This window comes from Myotis yumanensis, unplaced genomic scaffold (genome assembly GCF_028538775.1).
Source record: "Myotis yumanensis isolate MYYU_CA2020_CCGP unplaced genomic scaffold, mMyoYum1.0.hap1 SCAF_2, whole genome shotgun sequence".
NCBI lineage: Eukaryota > Metazoa > Chordata > Mammalia > Chiroptera > Vespertilionidae > Myotis > Myotis yumanensis.
In genome coordinates, this window is record NW_027223753.1 from 10434282 (window position 1) to 10454144 (window position 19863).

Below are 19863 nucleotides of genomic sequence, written 5' to 3' on the forward strand. Positions count from 1 at the left end.
GGGGGGGAGGAGACAGGGAGGGAGGGGACGGGGGAGGGGGAGCTCTCCTTCTCCCTGCAATAAATCGGCTTAGCGGAGAGAACCGAACAGCCCAGAAAGGATTAAAGAAAAGTCTGTATAATACAGCGGAGAGCGCGGCGAGGGGAGGGCGGGGAGGTGGGGGGCGGGGAGAGAGGGGAGGGACGGAGGGAGGGCGCTGGGAGGGGGGCGCTCGCGCAGCCGAGAGAGGCGAGCGCGAGGCAGCGAGAGCGCAATTTGGCTCCAAACTCCAGCGCCGCCGCGGATCCGAATCCCGGCGGCGGTGGGTGCCGCTCGCAGCCGCGGAGCCGGGAGCCAGCAGCTGCGCCCGGAGGACGCCCGGAGCCCGAGGGTCGCGGCGCCCCGCGGAGCCCGAGCCCAGTCCAGCCGGGCGCCTGGGCAGCCGGGCCGCGGCGGCATGGGGGCGCCCCCGCGGCGCCCCGCGCTGTCCCCCGCGGTCTCGGCCGGCGGCCCGAGGCAGGAGCGCGCCTGAGCCCATGGCGAGGGGACCTGCCTCCGCCGCCGCCTCCGCCGCCGCCGCCGCCGCCGCCCCGCCAGCGCCTCCCGCTCCCGGGCAACATGCGGGCCGCCCGGAGCCTCCGCAGCTGCGTCTGCCTGCTGCTCGCCGCGATCCTGGACCTGGCGCGCGGTGAGTGCGCGGGCGCCGGCGGGAGCCCCGGCCGCGGGCGTGTGCGGGGCCGGCCGCCGGGGAGGGGCGCAGGCGGGGGTCGCTCCGGAGAGGCTCGGGTCCGAGCCAGGGTCTCGGCGTGGGGGTCTGTGGAGCTGGTCGGCTTGGCGACGGGGCGGGGGGGATGTCTCCTGTGGAGAGAGCGCTCTGGGCTCTGGGTCTGTGCCAGTGTGTGCGTGTGTGTGTGCATGTGTGTGCCAGTGTGTGTGTGTGTGTGTGCGCTCGTGCCTTTGTTGCGCCTGTGTGTGCGATGCCCGGGAAGGAGCTGCGTGTGAAGAGGGCGCGGGAGCGCATTTAGGGATGCGAATGTGCGTGATGGTGCGTGAGTGAGCGAGTGTCTGGAGGGTGTTGAGTGTCTGTGTCAGTTACGCGGGGAAGGTGTGAGAGAGAGCGGGAGCGAGAGTGCTTGGGGCTGAGTGGGTGCCAGCTCCTCCGCGAGGGTGTGAAGTGGGAAGCTCGTGGGCTGGGTGTGAGCGCGGCGGAGGGAGAGGGAAGGTGCGAGGCGTGGCGTTTCACGCGTGCCCCAAGTGTGCGGGTCCCCGGAGGGGCGTGTGACAACAGATGACTGTGTTTCTGGGCGGGGACTTGCGGGCACCGCAGGTGAGAATGTGACACTTGGGCAGAGTGTGGAGGTGCTCGTGCGGGGCGCGGGGGGGGGGGGGGGGTCGTCGTGTTGCTTCATGGACCCGAGTGTGCGTGCGTGTGGTGGACCGAGCGTGTGGTTGGGGGCAGGTGTGGGCGCGTGGGGGTGAGGAGGTGTGAGCGGTGGTCTGTGTGTGTCCCGCATGGACTGGATCCCAGCTGGAAGGAGGAAGAAGCCGAGCGGGCTCCCCAGCGCTAGCGATCGGAGATTCGAGGCTCCGCAGCCCTGGGGTTCTCGCTGCCTCCGTGCCTCCCGCCCCGCGCCCCTGGCTGGTGGGTCTGAAAAGCTGTGGGAGTGGAACCTGCGACTCAGGCACCTTCCGTCAGGGAGCCCAGGCACTGGCTGCCCGCCCAGCTGGAGGGAGGCGGGACCAGGGAGGAGCCGGGCGAGGGTCCGCGTCCTGGTCCTGGATCCTCCCTGAGCCTCTGTCAGACCTGGGTGCCCCAAACCGGCCCCTCTGGAAACACAGCCTGGTTCCGCCATGGAGGGGGAAAGCGACGTGTGGTGCCAAAAAGTGGCCATTGTGACCAAGACCAGTAGGGCTCAGCCCCTGGCTCAGTGGGGTGATGGAGGTGGGGGAGTCAGCTGCCCTCTGTGTGTGCCTTGCCCTAAGGGGTGGCGTCTAACAGGCTCCCAGAGTGCCTGCCAGGAAGGGGCGCCCCGAAACCCCCACCCCCTCTTCTCCGCGGTCCTTGGAGAGCGCTGGTCTGCAGACAGGAGCCCGCTGTTGGTCCTGCTGGCAGAAGCGGGGGAGAGGCAGGTGTGAGCCAGAGGAATGCAGGCCTGTACTCTGTGCCCCATCCGTGGAGCAATGGACTTTTCAAAGTGGATCAAAATCTACCCCCAACTTTGGGGCGGGGACTCCCTCCCTCGGATGCCCCCAGCCTAGAGGGAAGGTTAGATGGAGAGGAGGGGTGGGGGTAGGGGTTGACCGGGTTCCTGCGCTTCCGCCACCGCCACCGAGAGGGCGCCCGGCTTTGCTGAGAGGCACTGGAGCCCTCACCTGGCCATTGCAGGGAGCAGGGGTTGGGGTTGGAGGCAGGACGGGAGCACCCCCCTCCCCGGACCCCCCAGTGCTCAGAACCGAGAGACCCGGCAGGAAAGGGGGATGGCGGCGAGTGGTGGGAAAGGCTTTGGTGGGAAACCCGCTCCATCAGGACCCCACCCTGCGAGCTCTCCCCGGAACCCCGGCAGCGTTTCCGGCTCCAGAGCTGCGGGTGTCCTGAAGTCCCCCTGCCCACCTCCTCCGCAGGCTGCGGGAGGCGGGGCCCAGGAGCCGGGGTGAGCGCCTCTGGGCTTGGGGAGCCGGGTGGCCTCTGAGCTCCGCTGCTCAGGGTGAAGGAAAGGCGCAGACCCGATCGCGCACCGGAAACTTTCCGAGCCTGGGGCGCGGACCGGGTCCCGATCCGCAGGGGAGCAGTCTGTTCTCCGCAGCGGAGGAAAGACTGCGAGTGGGTGGGGTCTCTACTTCCCGCTTCCAAGTAAGTGCCCACGAGGGGGCTGGGATACAGCAGGGTCCGCAAGAGATGCAAGAGGCCGGCTTGCCGGAGGAGGGCGCCCTTCCCGGACCAAGAGCCAAGCACCTGGCACTGGGCTCCCGGCCCACCTGCCAGGGGCTGCCTCGAGGGCAAGAAGCGTAGAATCTGGAGCAAGTATCGTAAACATGCTTGCTCCATGGGGGACGCGGCGGTCATACTAGAGAGGGGTGCGGCCATGCGCCCTGGCCCGTTCTGCCCCTTTGGGTTGCCAAGCAGGGGGGTTCCACTTCGGAGAGGGAGAGGTGGGTTAGAAAGGAGAAAGGAGTCCGCTGCCCAGGCTGGCTGGCTGGGGGCGGGAAATGCCTGCCGCTGGCTCCCCATTCCCCAGAATCTGACTCCAGAGGAGAAACCCACCCTTCTCAGATCTCCCCATCACCCCGGGTGCAGAAATGGCTTTTTCAACTGGGCACTTGTGGGACGAAGCTCTGCTCTTGGGCCTCTGCAGTGGCCCCGTGGGGGTGGGGGTGGGGGGTGGGGGTGGGGGGCACCAGGGATTGGGAGTGGGGGCTGGAGAATGGTTCTTGGACCTGCCACATGTGGCTCTGGGACATTCTCCAGGAAGAGTAGGGGTGGTCAGGTGGAGCCACAGGCCCTGTCAGTTGTCTCTTCACAATCAAGCACCAGCAGGTGGGTTGGAGGGGGGTGGCCAGCTTGGCTGGGCTGAGGCAGCCGCAACACTGAGACTGCAGGGCTGTGCTGCTGGAGCTGGTGTGAGGATTTTACATATTTATCCTCCCTCTCCACCCCCACCCCACGCCCTGACCTGCTGGGGCTCGGCACCGCAGGGCTCCTTCTGAGCCCTGGGCAGCTGTGTTAAAGGGCCTGGCCCGTGCAGGCTGCTTCTCTCCTGCTCCCCCAGAATGCCGGGACCCCCAGGTAGCACTCCACTCCCTTCCCAGCATAGATGCAAATTGGAGTTTTGCCTGAGATGTTGAGCTAGGTTTTCTTCTTTATGTGCAGAAAACGCTAGTGCTGGGAGCAACCTCCAAGATCACTTCACTGGTTCTGAGAGTTCTATTGTGTTTTAAGCAGGAGAACCTTGTTAAAGTAGGAACTGATCACCCCCTACCCAACCCTAATGCCTTAGGCGAGATGATGGGCTCAAAGGGAGAGCTGCCCTGGTCCAGCGGTGAGGAGACCCTGCATCTAACAGCCCTTCCACAGCAAGTTTCTAACAAGCTAAGATCGCTCCCGTCTTATGTCGTAGCTAGGGTTTTGTGTTTTCAATAGCCACGATTATGTGGATCAGTTGCCACGTGTCCAGCACGTGCTGGCTGCTCACAGCCCTCATGCATGCTGTGCGATGGGTTTAAGCTTCTCTTTTTCACAGACCAGGAAAGTGAGGCTCAGAGTTTTCAGATTTGTTCATGGCAGGGGCACTGGCTCCTTCCAGCTCCCGGCTGCTCCAGCCCCAGGCTCGCTCTTCTCTTCCAATGACCCCTCTCTCGGGCTGCAGGGAGTCCTGTGAGACCAGTGATGCCTTAGGTTGGCCTAGCTACCTGACTTTTCAGAGCTGCTGTCTCTTACACACTTAACTGCTGTTACCGTTCACGGGCGGGGTGGTGGGGGAAGGAGGTGGAGGAGTTTGAGCAGCTTGCCCAGGTTTCTGGATAAGCAGTCTGCGTCTTCAAAGGCAGAGGCCAAACAAAGAGCTGAACAAAGAGGAGGCTGGTTAGTTCTGTTCACTGGCTTTCCTGGCATTCATGAAGGTGTCTGACCTGGCTTACCACCCTGCCCACCTCTGCTACATCCTCGGGCCCCTTGAAATTCAGTGATTCATGCACCCGCACATGTTTAGTATAGACTGATTGTGTGCGAGGCACTGTGCTAAGCATTGGAAACACAGCCCTGAACACGGTAGGAGGATTTTCTGCTAACAGCTTAGCGGGAAATTGATTCTTCACGTAGAGGGAGCGAGGGGCTAGATCTTGGACCCTAACTGAGCTCTCACTGTATGTCAGGCATGGTGCCATGTGCGTTGCTGTTCTTGTCCCCTTTAATGCTTACCACCGCCCTGAGAGGTGAAATTAGCCTTATTTTGCAGATGAGTCAATGGAGGCTCAGAGAGGTTAAGTGACTTCTCCAAGGCCATCCAGTCAGTACATGGCAAGCAGAGATTTTGACATGGGATTCTTCCCCTCTGTGCTCTGCTGTCTCCTAGTGAGAATGGCCTGCAGTCCCCTCCCCGGCTCCAGCCACATGGACAGTTGCAATGGCTCCAATTCCCTCTCTGGATGTTTTTCTCCTGCCTAAATCCCCATTGAGATAGAATTACCAGTGTGCTCGCCTGCACAGATGGGAGAGCGGGTGTCCCTGAAAGCCCTCGTCATCATCTAGAGAATGAATGGGCATCTGTTGTGGGCAGGGCGCTTCGGAAAAGAGGGAGACCTGAGACCCAGGGTCCTCACCCCAGTGGGGTGAGAGGGTGGGCATGTTCCTGGAAAGATGCAAGGCAGTCCAGGTGGACATGCATTGATACCTGCTTAGATGCCAAGTGAATTGATGTCCCCTCCAGCAGGTTCTTGGGGGGAGAGTGATTAATCGGGGTGTGAGGGGGATGCTTCAGAGGGGAGGGAGACATTTAGACCTTGAAGTAAAGGGAGGACGTTCATAAGCCCAGGGCTGTGGGCAGTGAAGTGTGGGGGTGGGGAATATGCCAGGAAGAGAAGCCTGTGTGAGCAAAGAGCCAGAGGCAGGACCATGCATGGTGGACCAGCTCGACTCAAGGCTGTCTCCCTAGACCAGGGGTGGGCAAACTTTTTGACTCAAGGGCCACAATGGGTTCTTAAACTGGACCGGAGGGCCGGAACAAAAGCATGGATGGAGTGTTTGTGTGAACTAATATAAATTCAAAGTAAACATCATTACATAAAAGGGTACAATCTTTTTTTTTTTTTTTTTTAGTTTTATTCATTTCCAACGGGCCAGATCCGGCCCGCGGGCCGTAGTTTGCCCATGGCTGCCCTAGACACTAGGACCTAGAGTCTTGTTGAGGACTGGGACAAAGAAGAGTGAGGGTGCTGACATCTACTGTGTATTATGCACCTATGAGGTGCTCTTTAGGCATTAAATGCCCCCAACAGTCCACGAGGCAGGATTATTAGCCATGTTTTGCAGATGAGGACAAGAGACCCAGGATCTTTTCCCCCCATCCCCCCTTCCTTTCTTCTTTCTTTTCTTTCTTAAATAATGCATGAGGCTTGGGATCTTTTTTAAGTGGAAGATCTGGGAGTTTCAGACCCAGGTCTAAGGCAATCCGACACGGCTGGTGCTGGAGGAGAGGAGAAACTAGTTATTTTTCATCATTTGCAAGGGGGATGCAGCAGCCTCCACCATTTGCGAGGGGACGCAAAGCCTTCCGTTTTGAGTGATAGATGCTGGTGGTGTTGAAACACATGACATCACTTCCTAAGAGGTGTCCGTCTTCGGGATGAGGTTCTTGGGAACGAACCAGAGAGATGAGATCCTGGAACCCATCTTTACAGATTCAGGTGGCCCAGTAGCTGAAGGGGCCCACGATCACCAAGATCTACTGTCCACGGTCCATGGATGGAGCAAATAGATACCATGTGCACGGAGCTGGAGGTGTACAGAGTAGCTGCCCACAGGGGTGGAAACGGACATTGGGACACCCAGGAAAGGAATCTGGTCTTGAGCTTGGCCCCAGGTCATTTCTGCATCTCCTGGCAACATGCCAGATTTGTTCTGGGGAATTATGCAAGCGCCACCCCCAACTGCACACCACTTTCGTAGGGGGCACAATCAGGTAACGCACCCCCAAGACGAGCCCATCAGACACACTCGCCCTGGAACCTGAATATTAAGCAGAGTGTCAGGAAGACTGAGAATCACTGGTGCATCCCCCTGACCCAGGGGTGGGCAAACTTTTTGACTCGAGGGCCACAATGGGTTCTTAAACTGGACCGGAGGGCCGGAACAAAAGCATGGATGGAGTGTTTGTGTGAACTAATATAAATTCAAAGTAAACATCATTACATAAAAGGGTACGGTCTTTTTTTTTTTAGTTTTATTTATTTCAAACGGGCCGTATCCGGCCCGCGGGCCTTAGTTTGCCCACGGCTGCCCTGACCAGTGGAGGCCCCCAATAAACTGTACTTTGCTGGTTTCCCAAGAAATAATGATGGGACCTACTTGGCAGGGAGCTGACAGGGTGGAACGAGTCATTGCATGCAGAGCTCTCGGCTCTGATGAGGGAACCAGCATCAACCACGGTTACGCCAGAGCTGTCCAGCTCATGTGGCCAGAGTCCTCCCCAGGCCCAGCGCTTCCGCTTGTCCTGCTCGTTAGTTCCCTTCCTTTGGCTTGAGTTGTCCAGAGTGATTTCTGCTCCTTGCAACAAAGACCCCACTTGACAGCCTCCCTAAGGCAGGATGAGCCTTAGAGTCACTGATTAGCAGCTCTGGGTAACCCCTGGAGGAAGGTTCATGACCCCCTGGCTGGGGTGACCGATTCCATTGTCGGCTCCCTGCCTTTCCCCGGAGGCCTGAGGCATTGCTGTCCCGCACGCTCCCCCTCCCCCCAGTGCAGCTCAAGAGCCAATGAACATTTTCCCAGTGGAATTTGGGGATGGAGCCAGTCTCCCTGTGGACCGCCCACATCCCACCTCCGTAGAATAGAAGCTCCCTGAAGACAGGACGCTGTGCGGGTCTGCCATTGAATCTTCTCCATGAAACACATGGTGGGTGCGCAATGGAGGTTGTTTGGATGCATAAGCCGCCTTTGGCCTTTAGGCACATGCGTCTTGATTTAGATGAGGGCTGGGTCCATGGCTTTCTACAGAAAAGTGTGTGAATGGGCTTACCTATGGCATGTGGAACTGAGACTGGTCTTACAGGTGAACTTCCTGTCAACCAAGTTCTGCTTCTATCTTTCTTGGAGATGCTCAAATAATCAAAGTGGTGGAGACCCTGACTCCGGACACCCCACTCTGCCCATTGAAAGCAATCGAGAGCTGACCACCTGCTGGCAGACCCATCGGTCCATATCGTCCTCGTATCAGAATGAAGGCAGCTACTCTTGAGCCTATTGAACAACCAGGGAAACTGAGGCTTAGGGACATGAGAGATGGCAGTAGGAAGGGGCTGAACTGGACCCAGGTTTGGTGGCTGCGAGCCCAGCCCTCCTTCTCTCCCTCACTCATTGTACTGCCTCATTTGGTCCACAGGGGTCTGGAATGAGGCCGGCCAGCTCCCCATGAGCTCACAGCCCAGAAATATCAACCAAAAAGCATGCGCTGTGAGCTGGGTGCTGTGATCGTCACTGTGCTGATGTGACCTCCTCTCTCCTCCAATGCTGTATGAATGGGTGTTTACATCCCCAATCCATAGGCGTGGACACTGATGTCCCTGGTCACACAGCATGGAGACCAGAGCCCACGTCTCTCCAGCCCACAGGCTAGGCCTGCCTGGGGGGTTTCTGGACTTCTCCTCCCCTCCTCCCCTCCTCCCCCACTTCTGCTCTTTATTGGCACAGAGAGCAGACATCTGCCCTCAGCCATCACAGCCCCTGACCCCCAGCAAACCTCTCTCCAAGCCTCTGCTCGCCCACTTCCCACCCTCCACTGCTGCCCGAACCTCAGTGACTCTGGTGTCCCCTAAGCGTGCTGGCAGCGTCACCTTGGGCAACATGCTGCTAAAACCACCTCCTCTGGGGATGGAGGTGGTTGTGGGTTGGTCTCCCTATTGAGCAGAGAGCTCTTGAAGGTCATATCCCTGGCATGGGTTCTAGTTCTGAGCAGATCTCCAAGATGTGTTTATTGAATGAATGAATGAATGAATGAGGTCTTCCCCAGCCTGGCCCTGCTCAGTTACCACTGGAAGTCTTCCCAGTGTGAGAAGGTGTTCATTGTCCACTCTGCCCACCACCACTCATGCCGGCATCACAGCTGACATCTGGGGGTGAGCCAACAGTAGAAGGTGATGGGAACACCAAAGGGCTTCCTCTTCCTTCTGAGCTCCCCTTGGCGGGGAGGGAGCTGCCCTTGATTGGTGCTGGGCCGGGGTGTGGAGGAGAAAGGAGGGAAAATGTATGCACTAAACATCTATTTGTGCCAAGCCCCACCTGAGCATAGTGTTCATGAGAAACTGGGAATGAGGTTGGCGTTGTTGGCGGAGGCCCGAGCGCCTGGTGAGGGGTCTGGATTGGAGCCTGGGGCTTTGGGGAGCAGTTGAAGAGAGAGGAGAGACCGTCCCAGAGCAGTGCTCCAGGAAGATTAATTTGGCTTTTCTGGGCCACCTGAAGCTGGAAAGTCTTTGGAACCGCCACTGGGCTGTAAATGATGGCTCTGGGTTCCCAAAGAGACACGGCCTCAGGGAAGAGAAGACCACCCACCTCTCCCAGAGTGTCCAGGCCTGCAAGGAGGGAAAGCCAGGCCCCTGCCCATGACCCATCCAGGTCGCAGGGCCTGGGAGGGGGCTGCTCCCAATGGAACTTGTACCTCGGGTCTGAGCCAGGAGTGATGGGAGGAGGGCGCCTCTGGGGAGAAGCTTCTAGATCTCTAGATGACCTGGGTTTAGATCCCATCTCCACCATGTGTCCACCATGTGAGCTCAGCTAACCTCTTCATCGCTTTCAGCTTCCATTTCTCTCATTGAACGTGTGGCTGCCTTGATGGACTGACTGTCTGGGTGGGGCTGCTGGGAGGGCGAGTCACGTGACCTGAGGGGTTTGCATGCACGGTGTCTAGTACGTAGTGGGTGTGTGGAAAGTGGCTGTCGCAGCTATAACGATGGTTGGCCCCCCAGCATGTGCCAGTGTGAAGAAGTGTTTACAGACCCCGGTGCCCAGGAGGACGGGGTACATTGTAGATTTTCCACGTGGAGCGTGACCCAGCCTTTGGGTTCGGAATTACAGAGCAGCGGGGCCAGCAGGGAGCTGAGAGAGATCTGCAGGGGAGTAAAAGATCTCCTTGCTCCCATTTAAAAGGTGAGGAAACTGAGGCCGGAGAGAGGAGCTCACGCCCTGGGCCTTCTCCCTCCAGGTCCCGGGGCCCATCCCAGGGCTCAGCCTCGCACACCCCCATCAGAGTTCCCCAGACTCCGGTGGGCATGTTGGCCGCACTCCCGCGGGGAGCGACCCCCAGCCTCATAAATCATAGGAGCGGCTCGGGAGTCGCCAGAGAGAGAAGCAGCTGAGCGTTGGGCTCTTTTGTTCCTTTGCCAAGCGGTTCCCTTTGCCCTTTTGTTTCTCGTTCTGCAGAGGCACTTGCACTCCTCTGGTGGGGCTGTTTGTCACCAATCCCGGCGCCTCCTTTATCTCCCCAGCTCTGTCTCTTCCTCCCCTCTCCCCGAGGCTGCCCAGAGGAAGGCGTCCATCATGGCGGCCCTGGCATCGGCTGGGCTGGCCTGGGCGGGGGCGCAGAGTGAAGACAGTGGCTGGTGCGGCCAGAGGGTGGGTGACATCCGCAGTTAGGCCTGGCGCTCACTGCCCCGGTGCAGGTTTTGTCCAGTGGGGATTCAGGTTGTGCAGGAACCCAAGGGCAGGTGCCTGGTTCCACAGAAGCAGGTGGTAAGTGGCTGATTGTCGCTGGGCACCTCCTATTCGAGGCGGGGGAGGAGAGAGCGGGGTGGAGGGCTGGGAAGGCAACCGCAGCACAAAGACGTCTTTGTTCACTTGGGCAGCGGGCAGTGGAGCAGGCGCTGGAGCTCAGTGTGGAGGGGAAGAAGCAGCCTTGGATGGGAGATTCCTGGGCCTGTGGCTGCCCGAGGGGCGGTGGTAGGAGAAAGACAAACCGAATGGGGAAGAGTTAGTTCCCAGGACAATCTGAGTTGCAGAGCGAGCAGTTTCTTGTTGCAGGAAGCAGTGTTATTCATTTATTCATTCCCTGACTCATTCATTGGTGCCGCAAAAATTAATGGAATGCTTTCCGGGGGCCCAGCACTGTGTTGTTCTAGAAACTCAGAGAATGAGCAGGCACGTTCTCACCCTCCTGGGGCTTACAGTCTAGAGCTGTGCTGTTCAGTATGTGGCCAGGGGTGCTGACTGACGTTTGCATTAAAACGAAGCAAAGTAGCTCAGCTTTTACTGAACTGAATCAAACACAATTTAGTTCTCCAGCCACATCAGCCCATTCCAGGTGCTCCGTAGGCCCCCGGGGCCAGCGGCTCCTGCGCTGGGTGGCACAGGTGTACACAGGACATTCCCACCACTGCAGGAAGTTCTGTGGGACTTGGGCCTGGGGCCCAGGGCAATGAACCTCTGTAGGCGGGGCCTGCCCATTGGCAACAAACCGCAGGGAATCACAGGGAGGGATTGTTTCTTGCTTGTCCTGTCCTTGTAGGTGTGCCCAGGAGAAAGCCTGGGTTAACGCTCTCATTTCCTTCACATCCTCTATCACTTGCTGATCTCTTTCCAAAAAAAAAAATCCAAAACAAACCCTATCGGTCTAGGGCACCCGGGCTTCAGGCAGCCAGCGGCAGCGAGGCTTAATAACAATGTTTTGGTTTTGTGGTCATTCTTTTTCAGTCGCCCTCTGTTTAAGGCAAGTGAGACTGGGGTTTGCCATTGGGGGCAGTGATTTCAATTCTCTCTCTTTTTAAAAAACGGCTTATGTAAGTAAAGAACGAGTCGCGTTAACGAGAAACGTTAAGTACACCGCGGAGCAGGTCGCTGGTGGATGCGGCCAGTCTGTGACCGTCGCCGGTGTGAATGCTGGCCGTTGGGAAACCCCACTTCAGAGGGACCCACACGGGCGTTGGAGGCTGAGGGAGTCGGGTTCAAGGGTCAGCACGGCTGTGGGCGAGCTCCGTGGCTCTGTGAGCTCTTCTACTCCCCTGCGTGCCAACCCGGTGCCAGCAGGACACACAGCGCTCCACTGGGGAGTCTGAGGTGGCTTATTGCAGGGGCTGTTTGCTGGGGGTTAGGGGATGGTGCAGCCCCAGGGGCTAGGGACAGTGGGAGCTGTTAACACCCCTAGCCTGGGAAGAGGGCTGGGGGGTGGCTGTGGGGACGGGGATGCAGTCAACTTTGGGGCACCTGGCAGGGAACCAGAGGGAGAAAGGCCCCAACTTCAGGCTTTTTCTGTCGTTTAGTCTCTTGCTGGTGTCGCTCCTTGACCAAACCCAACTGGGTGCCCCTAAAGGTTGGCCTGCCAGGCACAGAGCTGGTGGAGAGGGGAGGAGATTGAGCTGGGGAGCAAATAGCAGAGCGGCGCATCCTCCTGCTAAGCCTCGGTTTCCCCATCTGTATAATGGGGGTTGTGTAACTCACCACCCAACAGAGTGGGGGTGATGGTGACACGAGGCGAGGCACGGTGCTGATAATTGGCCATCTACGTCCATAACAGCAGCAGTCGATTCATAGGCCCAGTGCTGAGCTGGGTGCTAGGTTTTCCTGAGCCAAAAGGAGCAAATGAATACGGGGCTGGGTCTCCAGAGGCCCACGAAGGTGGGAGAGCAGTGCAGTCCGCAGAGAGGAAACGCCTGCCCTCGCCACGGCTGGCATTGACCTTTGCGATGTGTCATCTCTGCTCTAGACTCGTCAATGTCCCTCCCCCTCCCCTGTCCCCCGGGCCACCTCGCTGATGGATGGGTCCACCCCAGGGCATACCTCTGCGCTGTTCCCGAGTCTATTTTCCACCCTATTGGCCACGGAGAGGTTCCTTCTCCTTAGACCCAGTTAGTCATCTTGCCTGCCCGCCCCCTGGCTCTCACATGTGCGTCCTGGCCCACACCCGTCAGGAGCCGGCTCCACGCTTCCTCCTTCCACGGGGAGGGGCAGGTGCTGTCGCGTCTCAGCTGCTTTTCCCAGGACAGGATGCTTCCACCCGTGTGTGCGGGTGTGGGGAAGGGAGGGCGCGGTGAGTTCACTCCCGGGACCACCCGGTCTTCGTCCTGTACCTGAAGCTAGAAGTGCCACTGCCACTTTCATTCATTTATTTTATTTTTTTAAATGTTTTATTGACTTCAGAGAGAGAGGGAGAGAGAAACATCAATGATGAAAGAGAACCATTGATTGGCTGCCTCCTATTGGCTGCCACACTGGGGGTCGAGCCCGTAACCTGGGCATGTGCCCTGACCGGGAATGGAACCTTGACCTCCTGGTTCATAGGTCGACGCTCAACCATTGAGCCACGCTGGCCTGCACTTTTAGTGAGATCTTAGCAGGGTGTCACTGGAGTTCAGGGAGCTGCTGCCTTCTATCCTGAGGAAATGGTTTCTTGGGGGAACGTCCATCAGCAGCGAGCTCGGCTCCCAGCTCCCCATTGGCCGAGGTGACTTGCCTTGCGCCCCTCTGTCCCTTTGTCTGGCCCTTTTCCATCCACCTTGGCTGTTCGGATGGGCTCTGACGAGCACTCGTTTTGCCAGTTGAAATCTGTGAGACACGCATTCCGTGCTTTGCTGAAATTGCCATGACAAATACCAGCGGCAATCTCATCCCCGGCTCATTCTCCAAAGTGCTCCAGGCAAGACGGAGTGCCCCTGCCCCTCGCCAGCATGCCATCTGGCGGCTCCACCATCTTCTCCTCCTCGCCCTGCCCCGTGCAGGTTGGTCTCCGTCCTGCCCACTGGCTCAGTGGCAGCGGGACCCTCTGTGGGGGGGGGGGGGGGGGTGTCGATTGCTCACTGGGGGTAAATATTCCTTAGGAAAAACTCCACGAACAGTCTCCTAGTTCTCAGTTTCCAAGTTGGCCAAGGCAACATTCCCTTGTTCAGTACCCTTCCACCTACCACAGCTTTCAACTTGACTCATTTCCCGGTTGAATCTGGGGCCATATCCACAGGCTGGTCCTCCCTCCGTGCTGGCTGCGTGGCCTCCATGGGAGTACAGGCTGCCACCTCTGGCTTCAGGGGTAAGTCCTGAGCCTCCATTCCTTGTGGGGGGCGAGGGGCGGTGCTGCCCTCAGGTTGGCCAGCTCTGAACCATGCCCTGGTCCGAGCCTCGGCACCCGGCAGAGATCACCAAACTTCAGTCACCCCTTCACGACTTTTGTCTCATTCCCCCTGTGCTATTATTTACATTATCATCTTCTTAAAATCAAATTTAAATGGATTCCCTTTCTTTCTATTTGTGTTTTGTGCAAAGGCATAATGTATAGGTTTGTTAGACTGGGTTTATGTTTCCTTAATTCATATTGAAATAAACATGTGCCTATTTGAATTTCCTTCTTAATAAACGAAGCCTGTTTTATTATTTCAAGTGTTAATGATGAAGGATTCCGGCACAGCTGTTGCATTTGAGCCGTGAAGCCGCGTGCTCTGCTTCTAGCTCAGGAAACCGACGAACCCGGTGGCGTTGAATGGCATGACGACTGAGCACCGCGTGCAGACCTGTCAATGAAAGAGCGACTGGTTGAAAGTTACTGATTATGACACAAACGGGTATTCACAGTTCCAGCTTCTTTCTCCTTCGACCATCAGGTGCTCCACCCATTTGGCGTTTCTGTGTTGAAGGCGTTGGTCCTCTCTTCCGTTTCCCACCTTCTCTTTCTCTTCTAGGCCCACGTCTTCTCTCTTGATCGAGGTCATTGGGTGCCCCCCCCTCTGGAGCTCTGGCCTTAGGAAACCAGTCAGACCTGAGCGGAGGAGCATTGGGAATGGCATACGGTCGCCATTCATCAAACACGTTTTCTCTGTCTAATCGGATTTGTGACGCAGGCAGGTGAGGACATGGTCCTCTTCCTCGGTATAGTTGTTTCCTTGGCTAGCACCATCGTCTCCGCTGATGAAAAGGCGCTTTGTCCCGTCCAATCTTTGGTTCCAGCGCTTTTTCGATACGAACTCTGCTTTGAGTTCTTGCCTCTCCCCTTTCAGCCTGAGCCACACTCTTTCCTATGTCCTGCAGCTCATCGTGTCTTTCCCAGCGCACAGCCGAATATTCCATGACTTCTTCTGGAGTTTCCCCTTCTCCTTCTCCTGCTGTATTTTCAACAGCGTCATGTTCGCTTCCGCAGAGCTTCCCACACCACCCGGCACCATCCCCTGAGCCAGGGTGGAAAGCACCCTTTGGTGGACAGGACACTGGCCTCGGGTGATGAGCCCTGGGGGCTGATGGTCACTCCGGCGTTAACTGGCTGTGTGACTGGCTTACCTCCTCCTCTGAGCTTCAGGCCCATCAACAAAGAGGTGGCTCTGGATGCTCCAGTTCTGAGAGCCCTTGATGTATAATAACAGTGGGAAGGAGAGTCCCGTCTCTTCTGAAATAGTTCCTGTGAGACACACTCGGTGCCCCTAGACCCACCCCCTTTGGGATGAAGCACCCTGCTCCAGGGGACCTTGCTAAAGAGCAGCTGTGACAATGACGAGAGACACTCCAATAGCCACTCATTTCCTTGCAGGACAGAACTGGCCTCATTTCCATTCCATCCAGCAGCCATTTACTGAGCACCTGCTCTGGCCTGGGCCCTGTGCTGGGGCTGGCACTACAGGGGTCATTAAGACCGAGTGCCTGTCTTCATGGAGTTCACGGTCTCCTAGGGCAGTCAGGCAGGCCAACAAATAAATTACAGGATAATATTGGGAATTCTAAAATTGAAATATCTACCAAATCTTTGTGCAAAGGCAGAAGAAGAGATTACTGATCTGCCTGAGGTATTGGGGAAGGTTATATGTCACTAGAAGGGGTGATACATGACTGGGTCTTGAAGGATGCATAGGAGTTTGTCAGCCATAAGATAGCTCCTGCTTGTATTAGCTACTCATTATACCATCTTCACAAACCCCCACGGGGCGTGTGCTTCTAGGGTCCTCATTTTATGGCAGAAGAAACTGAAGCACAGAGAGGGTTAAGCCACTTCCTCAGGGTCACACAGCTAGTAAGTGGCTGTGCTGAGTTTTGAACTCAGGAGGTCTCACATTTTAACTGTTTTTCTGTGCCAGAGAGATCCCTCCCAACTTGACCTTCCATGGTTCTGGGGCTCTGTGGACTTTCTGTCTTGATTCTGCGTGGTTCTAGCGGACTCAGATGCTCCAGCAGTGGCCTGAGTTGACCATGGGCCCCAGGGCTGAGTCACTGTAGAAGACTGCAGTCCTGGCCCCTCCCTGCTCAGTTCTGCTCTGTTGCCTCTAGACTCATCATTATTATTATTTCTTTCCAACATGCTGCTAAAAACTTCCTGCAGAGAGCACGCAACCCCAGCTCTTTAAAATTTAAAGGGCTTTACTTAAACAATGCTAGTTCCCTTGGAAAGGAGACAGAAGAGGCATATGTGATGGTTATATTTAGTGCAGTATGGGTTTCAGCAGATGAGTGTGGGGCTCAGTGGGTGTGGAGGTTACCAGGAGGGTATGCAGCTGGTCACCCCTCCTTCTCATCCCCAGAAAGTGTGGCCTCAGAGGAAACCTATTGTGTGTGCAGTGTTCTAGGAAGAGGAGGATGGGTGCCACGTGAGGGAAATCGCTGGGAAGACATAGAGCTGAACCAAAAGCCCCATCCCCCTGCTGCGCAGGACCTTAGCACTGATGACACCGTGCTCCTGCTGCCCCAGGATCTTTGCACATGCTGCCCCTTCTGCTGGAAGCCACCTCCTTCTTTGGACAAAGCCCTGTGCATTATGCAGGTATCACCTTAGACATCACTTGATTCATTCATTTGAGCTATATTTCCCTACATCTACTAGGTTCACAGCACCATGGACACAGAAGCTATTTGTGACTCATCTGTATGTCCCCTGTGCCTGGCACAGGTCCTGATGAGAGCAGACATCAGTAAGTGTTTATGAAACTAATAAAAGCTCATGGAGATGCTGTGGGATCTGGAGGAAGGACACAGTTGCCTGCCAGGAGCTTATAGACTCCTTAGAGAGTCATACTGAAGATATTGCGAACTCTGAGTGAGCTGACAGGCCTGACAGAGCCACACCCTTTCAGGGAAGGAAGGGAGAATTCCGTCCTTCCTTCTTTTGACCATTTATCATCAATTCATCCATCATCCATCCATCAATCCATCCATTCATCTATCCATCATCCATCCATCAATCCATCCATTCATCTATCCATCATCCATCCATCCATCATCCATCCATCCATCAATTCATCCATCATCCATCCATCAATCCATCCATTCATCTATCCATCATCCATCCATCAATCCATCCATTCATCTATCCATCATCCATCCATCAATCCATCCATCCATCCAGCTATCCATCATCCATCCATCAATCCATCCATTCATCTATCCATCATCCATCCATCAATCCATCCATTCATCTAGCCACCGTCCATTCATCCATCCATCCATCTATCATCCATCCATCCATCCATCCATCCATCCATCATCTATCCATCATCCATCCATTCATCTAGGCATCATCCATCCATCAACCCATCTATTCATCTAGCCATTGTCCATCCATCAATCCATCCATTCATCTATCATCCATCCATCATCCATCCACCAATCCATTCATCATCCTTCCATCAATCCATCCATTCATCTATCCATCATCCATCCATCAATCCATCCATCCATCTAGCTATCCATCATCCATCCATCAATCCATCCGTTCATCTAGGCATCATCCATACATCATCCATCCATTCATCTATCCATCATCCATCCATTCATCCATCCATCATCTATCCATTCATCTGTCCATCATCCATCCATCATCCATCCATCAATCCATCCATTCATCTATCCATCATCCATCCATCCATCCATCCATCATCCATCCATTCATCTATCCATCATCCATCCATCCATCCATCCATCCATCATCCATCCATTCATCTAGCCATCATCCATCCATCCATCAATCCATCCATCATCCATCCATCAATCCATCCATTCATCTATCCATCATCCATCCATCCATCCATCCATCCATCCATCCATCATCTATCCATCCATCATCCATCATTCATCCATCCATCCATCCAATGCACTGGACACCTACTAGGTTCCAGGTAGTGTGGTAGGCACTGGGGATACAGTGGTAAGTAGAAAAAGGTAAAGCTAAAGCCTGACTTCCTGGAGCTTACCTCTGAGACTGTGTGACTAGATAGATAGGACACAGGAGTATCCTATATAATAAAAGCCTACTATGTAAATTGTCCCCTCGTATGGGCAGTTGACTGGGAGTTCGACCGGGAGACCAGGAGTTCAACCGCTCGCTATGATGTACGCTGAGCACCAGGGGGCAGTGCGGAACATGGTGGGCGTCAGTGATGCAGCGCTGGCAGTGGGCAGCAGTGGAGGCGCTGCTGGCCCCGATAGGCCCCCACGAGAGCGGGACCATGGTGGGATGGTGGAGCAGGTGAGCAGGCGGTGCCAGGCCAAGGTGGGTGTGAGTGGGGAGCCCTGATTGCCCCACAGATGGAGGCGGGGGGTGGGGCCACTGCCCGGCTCCTAGGCGCTGAGGGAGAAAGAGTAAATATCAATATTAAAATATTTCTTCTAGTAATTTCCCTTTCAATGTGCACAAATCCGTGCACCGGGCCACTAGTATAACATAAGGCGGGAAGTGATAACTGCTACGAAGGAGAATAAGGCCTCATGATAGTAGAGGTGTGGTCTACAAAGTGTAGGATTAGATCCTGTTTATTGAATGTCTGTGTCCCAGGCCCTGGCAGGCCCTGGGCTGCAAACAGTCAAGAAGCACAATCACCGACTACAGTACATGTTGGGATGGAGAAGGCCAGGGTGTTCGGTGGTGACTAGGAGAGACGCACGATCCTGAGACATGAGCTGGGCCTCGGAGGATGACAAGGTTCAGGCAGGATTTGGCAGACCCATGGTTCTCAAACTGTGCCCCTCTGGACCTCAATTTCCCATGGAGGTACCCTACAAATACACGTACCACTTTGAGAGGCCAGCATATGGGTCAAGGTGATGGTTGAGGGGGGCCCTTGTCCCCAGTTAAGCCAAGAGCCCTTCTTGCCTATTTGAAACACGGTCTTCTACTCAAGCTTTACTTAGAACACAGAGTCCTGCAGCCACAGAAGGAAATGGAAGATGAGTGGATTGGATGAGGAGGTGTCTCCACCGTCAGGGCTGGAGGAGGTTCTGGAGCTTTCTGGTTAGGTCCAGCCCTCCTCTCACTCTATGTGTGGGGAAACTGAGGCACAGAGAGGCCGGGGACCTGTCCTAGGCCACCAGCAGGAGGGGACCGTATCTGGGACAAAGCCTCTGACTTTCCCCTTGTTCAAGCGGAATGGAGACCTGTGAGAAGCGCACCCTGACCTTGGGCAGGAGGCTTGGGGCTGCCGTCCCTAACCTGGTCCCGCTCCACCCACAGCCCAGCCACAGGGCACCCCTCTGGACCTTTCTCCTCACCAGCCCTGCTGGGCCACCCCACCTTCCTGGGAGCCCGGAATTAGAGAAAATACTTTATGATCCGCTGCTTCATTATGTTTCATTAAAAGCATCCGTGCTGGCTTCCACCGTCACATCTGCCAGCCTCCATCCTGGGGCTTCCTCTCCCTCTCCACCCCCAACCTCTGACTGTCAGGGAGACAGACAGCTGCCACTCCACCCCCACCCCCTCCCTCATAGAGCAGGGCCCCAGCTGGGCTGTCAGATGTCCATGCGATAAAGGAATCCCTGCAGGTAAGGACAGACTGGAGATTCAGGATGATGACCCTGTGTGCTCACACATCCCTACCCTCATCTGGTCCTGCAGCTCCCCTGGAGGGGACCGGTTCAGAGAGGTGGAGGGCAAGTCCAAAGTTGCACAGCACATTAGGTGTACCCAGCCCTGCAGGCTTGGCCCTCCCCATGCACCCGTGCAAATCCACGCTCAGGCTGATGGCCCTCCTCAGCTTGTCATGCTATCTCCGCCGGTGACCACAGGAAGTGCCTTGCTCTCGCAGGCTCTTGGTTTCCATCCGGGAGCCAGGAGGAAAGCCCCTACACCCAGATATGTCCAGTGGAGAAGCACCCCCCACTTTATTCCTCATGGGAGGTACTGTGCCCTAACAGGGGGCCAGGTAGAGTCCTTAGAGTGTGGCTCCCCTAGATCTGAAAGCTCTGAACCTCAGTTTCTCATCTGTAAAATGGGAGTAACAGTATCCATC

The 19863-nt window shown here is 56.2% G+C and overlaps 1 protein-coding gene across 1 annotated transcript in view; it reads left to right on the forward strand.

Annotated features, from left to right (window-relative positions):
- The first annotated feature begins 298 nt into the window (after positions 1 to 298).
- IGSF21 (immunoglobin superfamily member 21) overlaps positions 299 to 19863 on the forward strand; it is a 208839-nt gene continuing 189274 nt past the window's right edge. The window contains exon 1 of the mRNA XM_070403146.1: positions 299 to 667. Coding sequence (XP_070259247.1) covers positions 598 to 667 — 70 coding nt within the window. The 5' untranslated portion in view covers positions 299 to 597. The remainder of the gene's footprint in view (positions 668 to 19863) is intronic.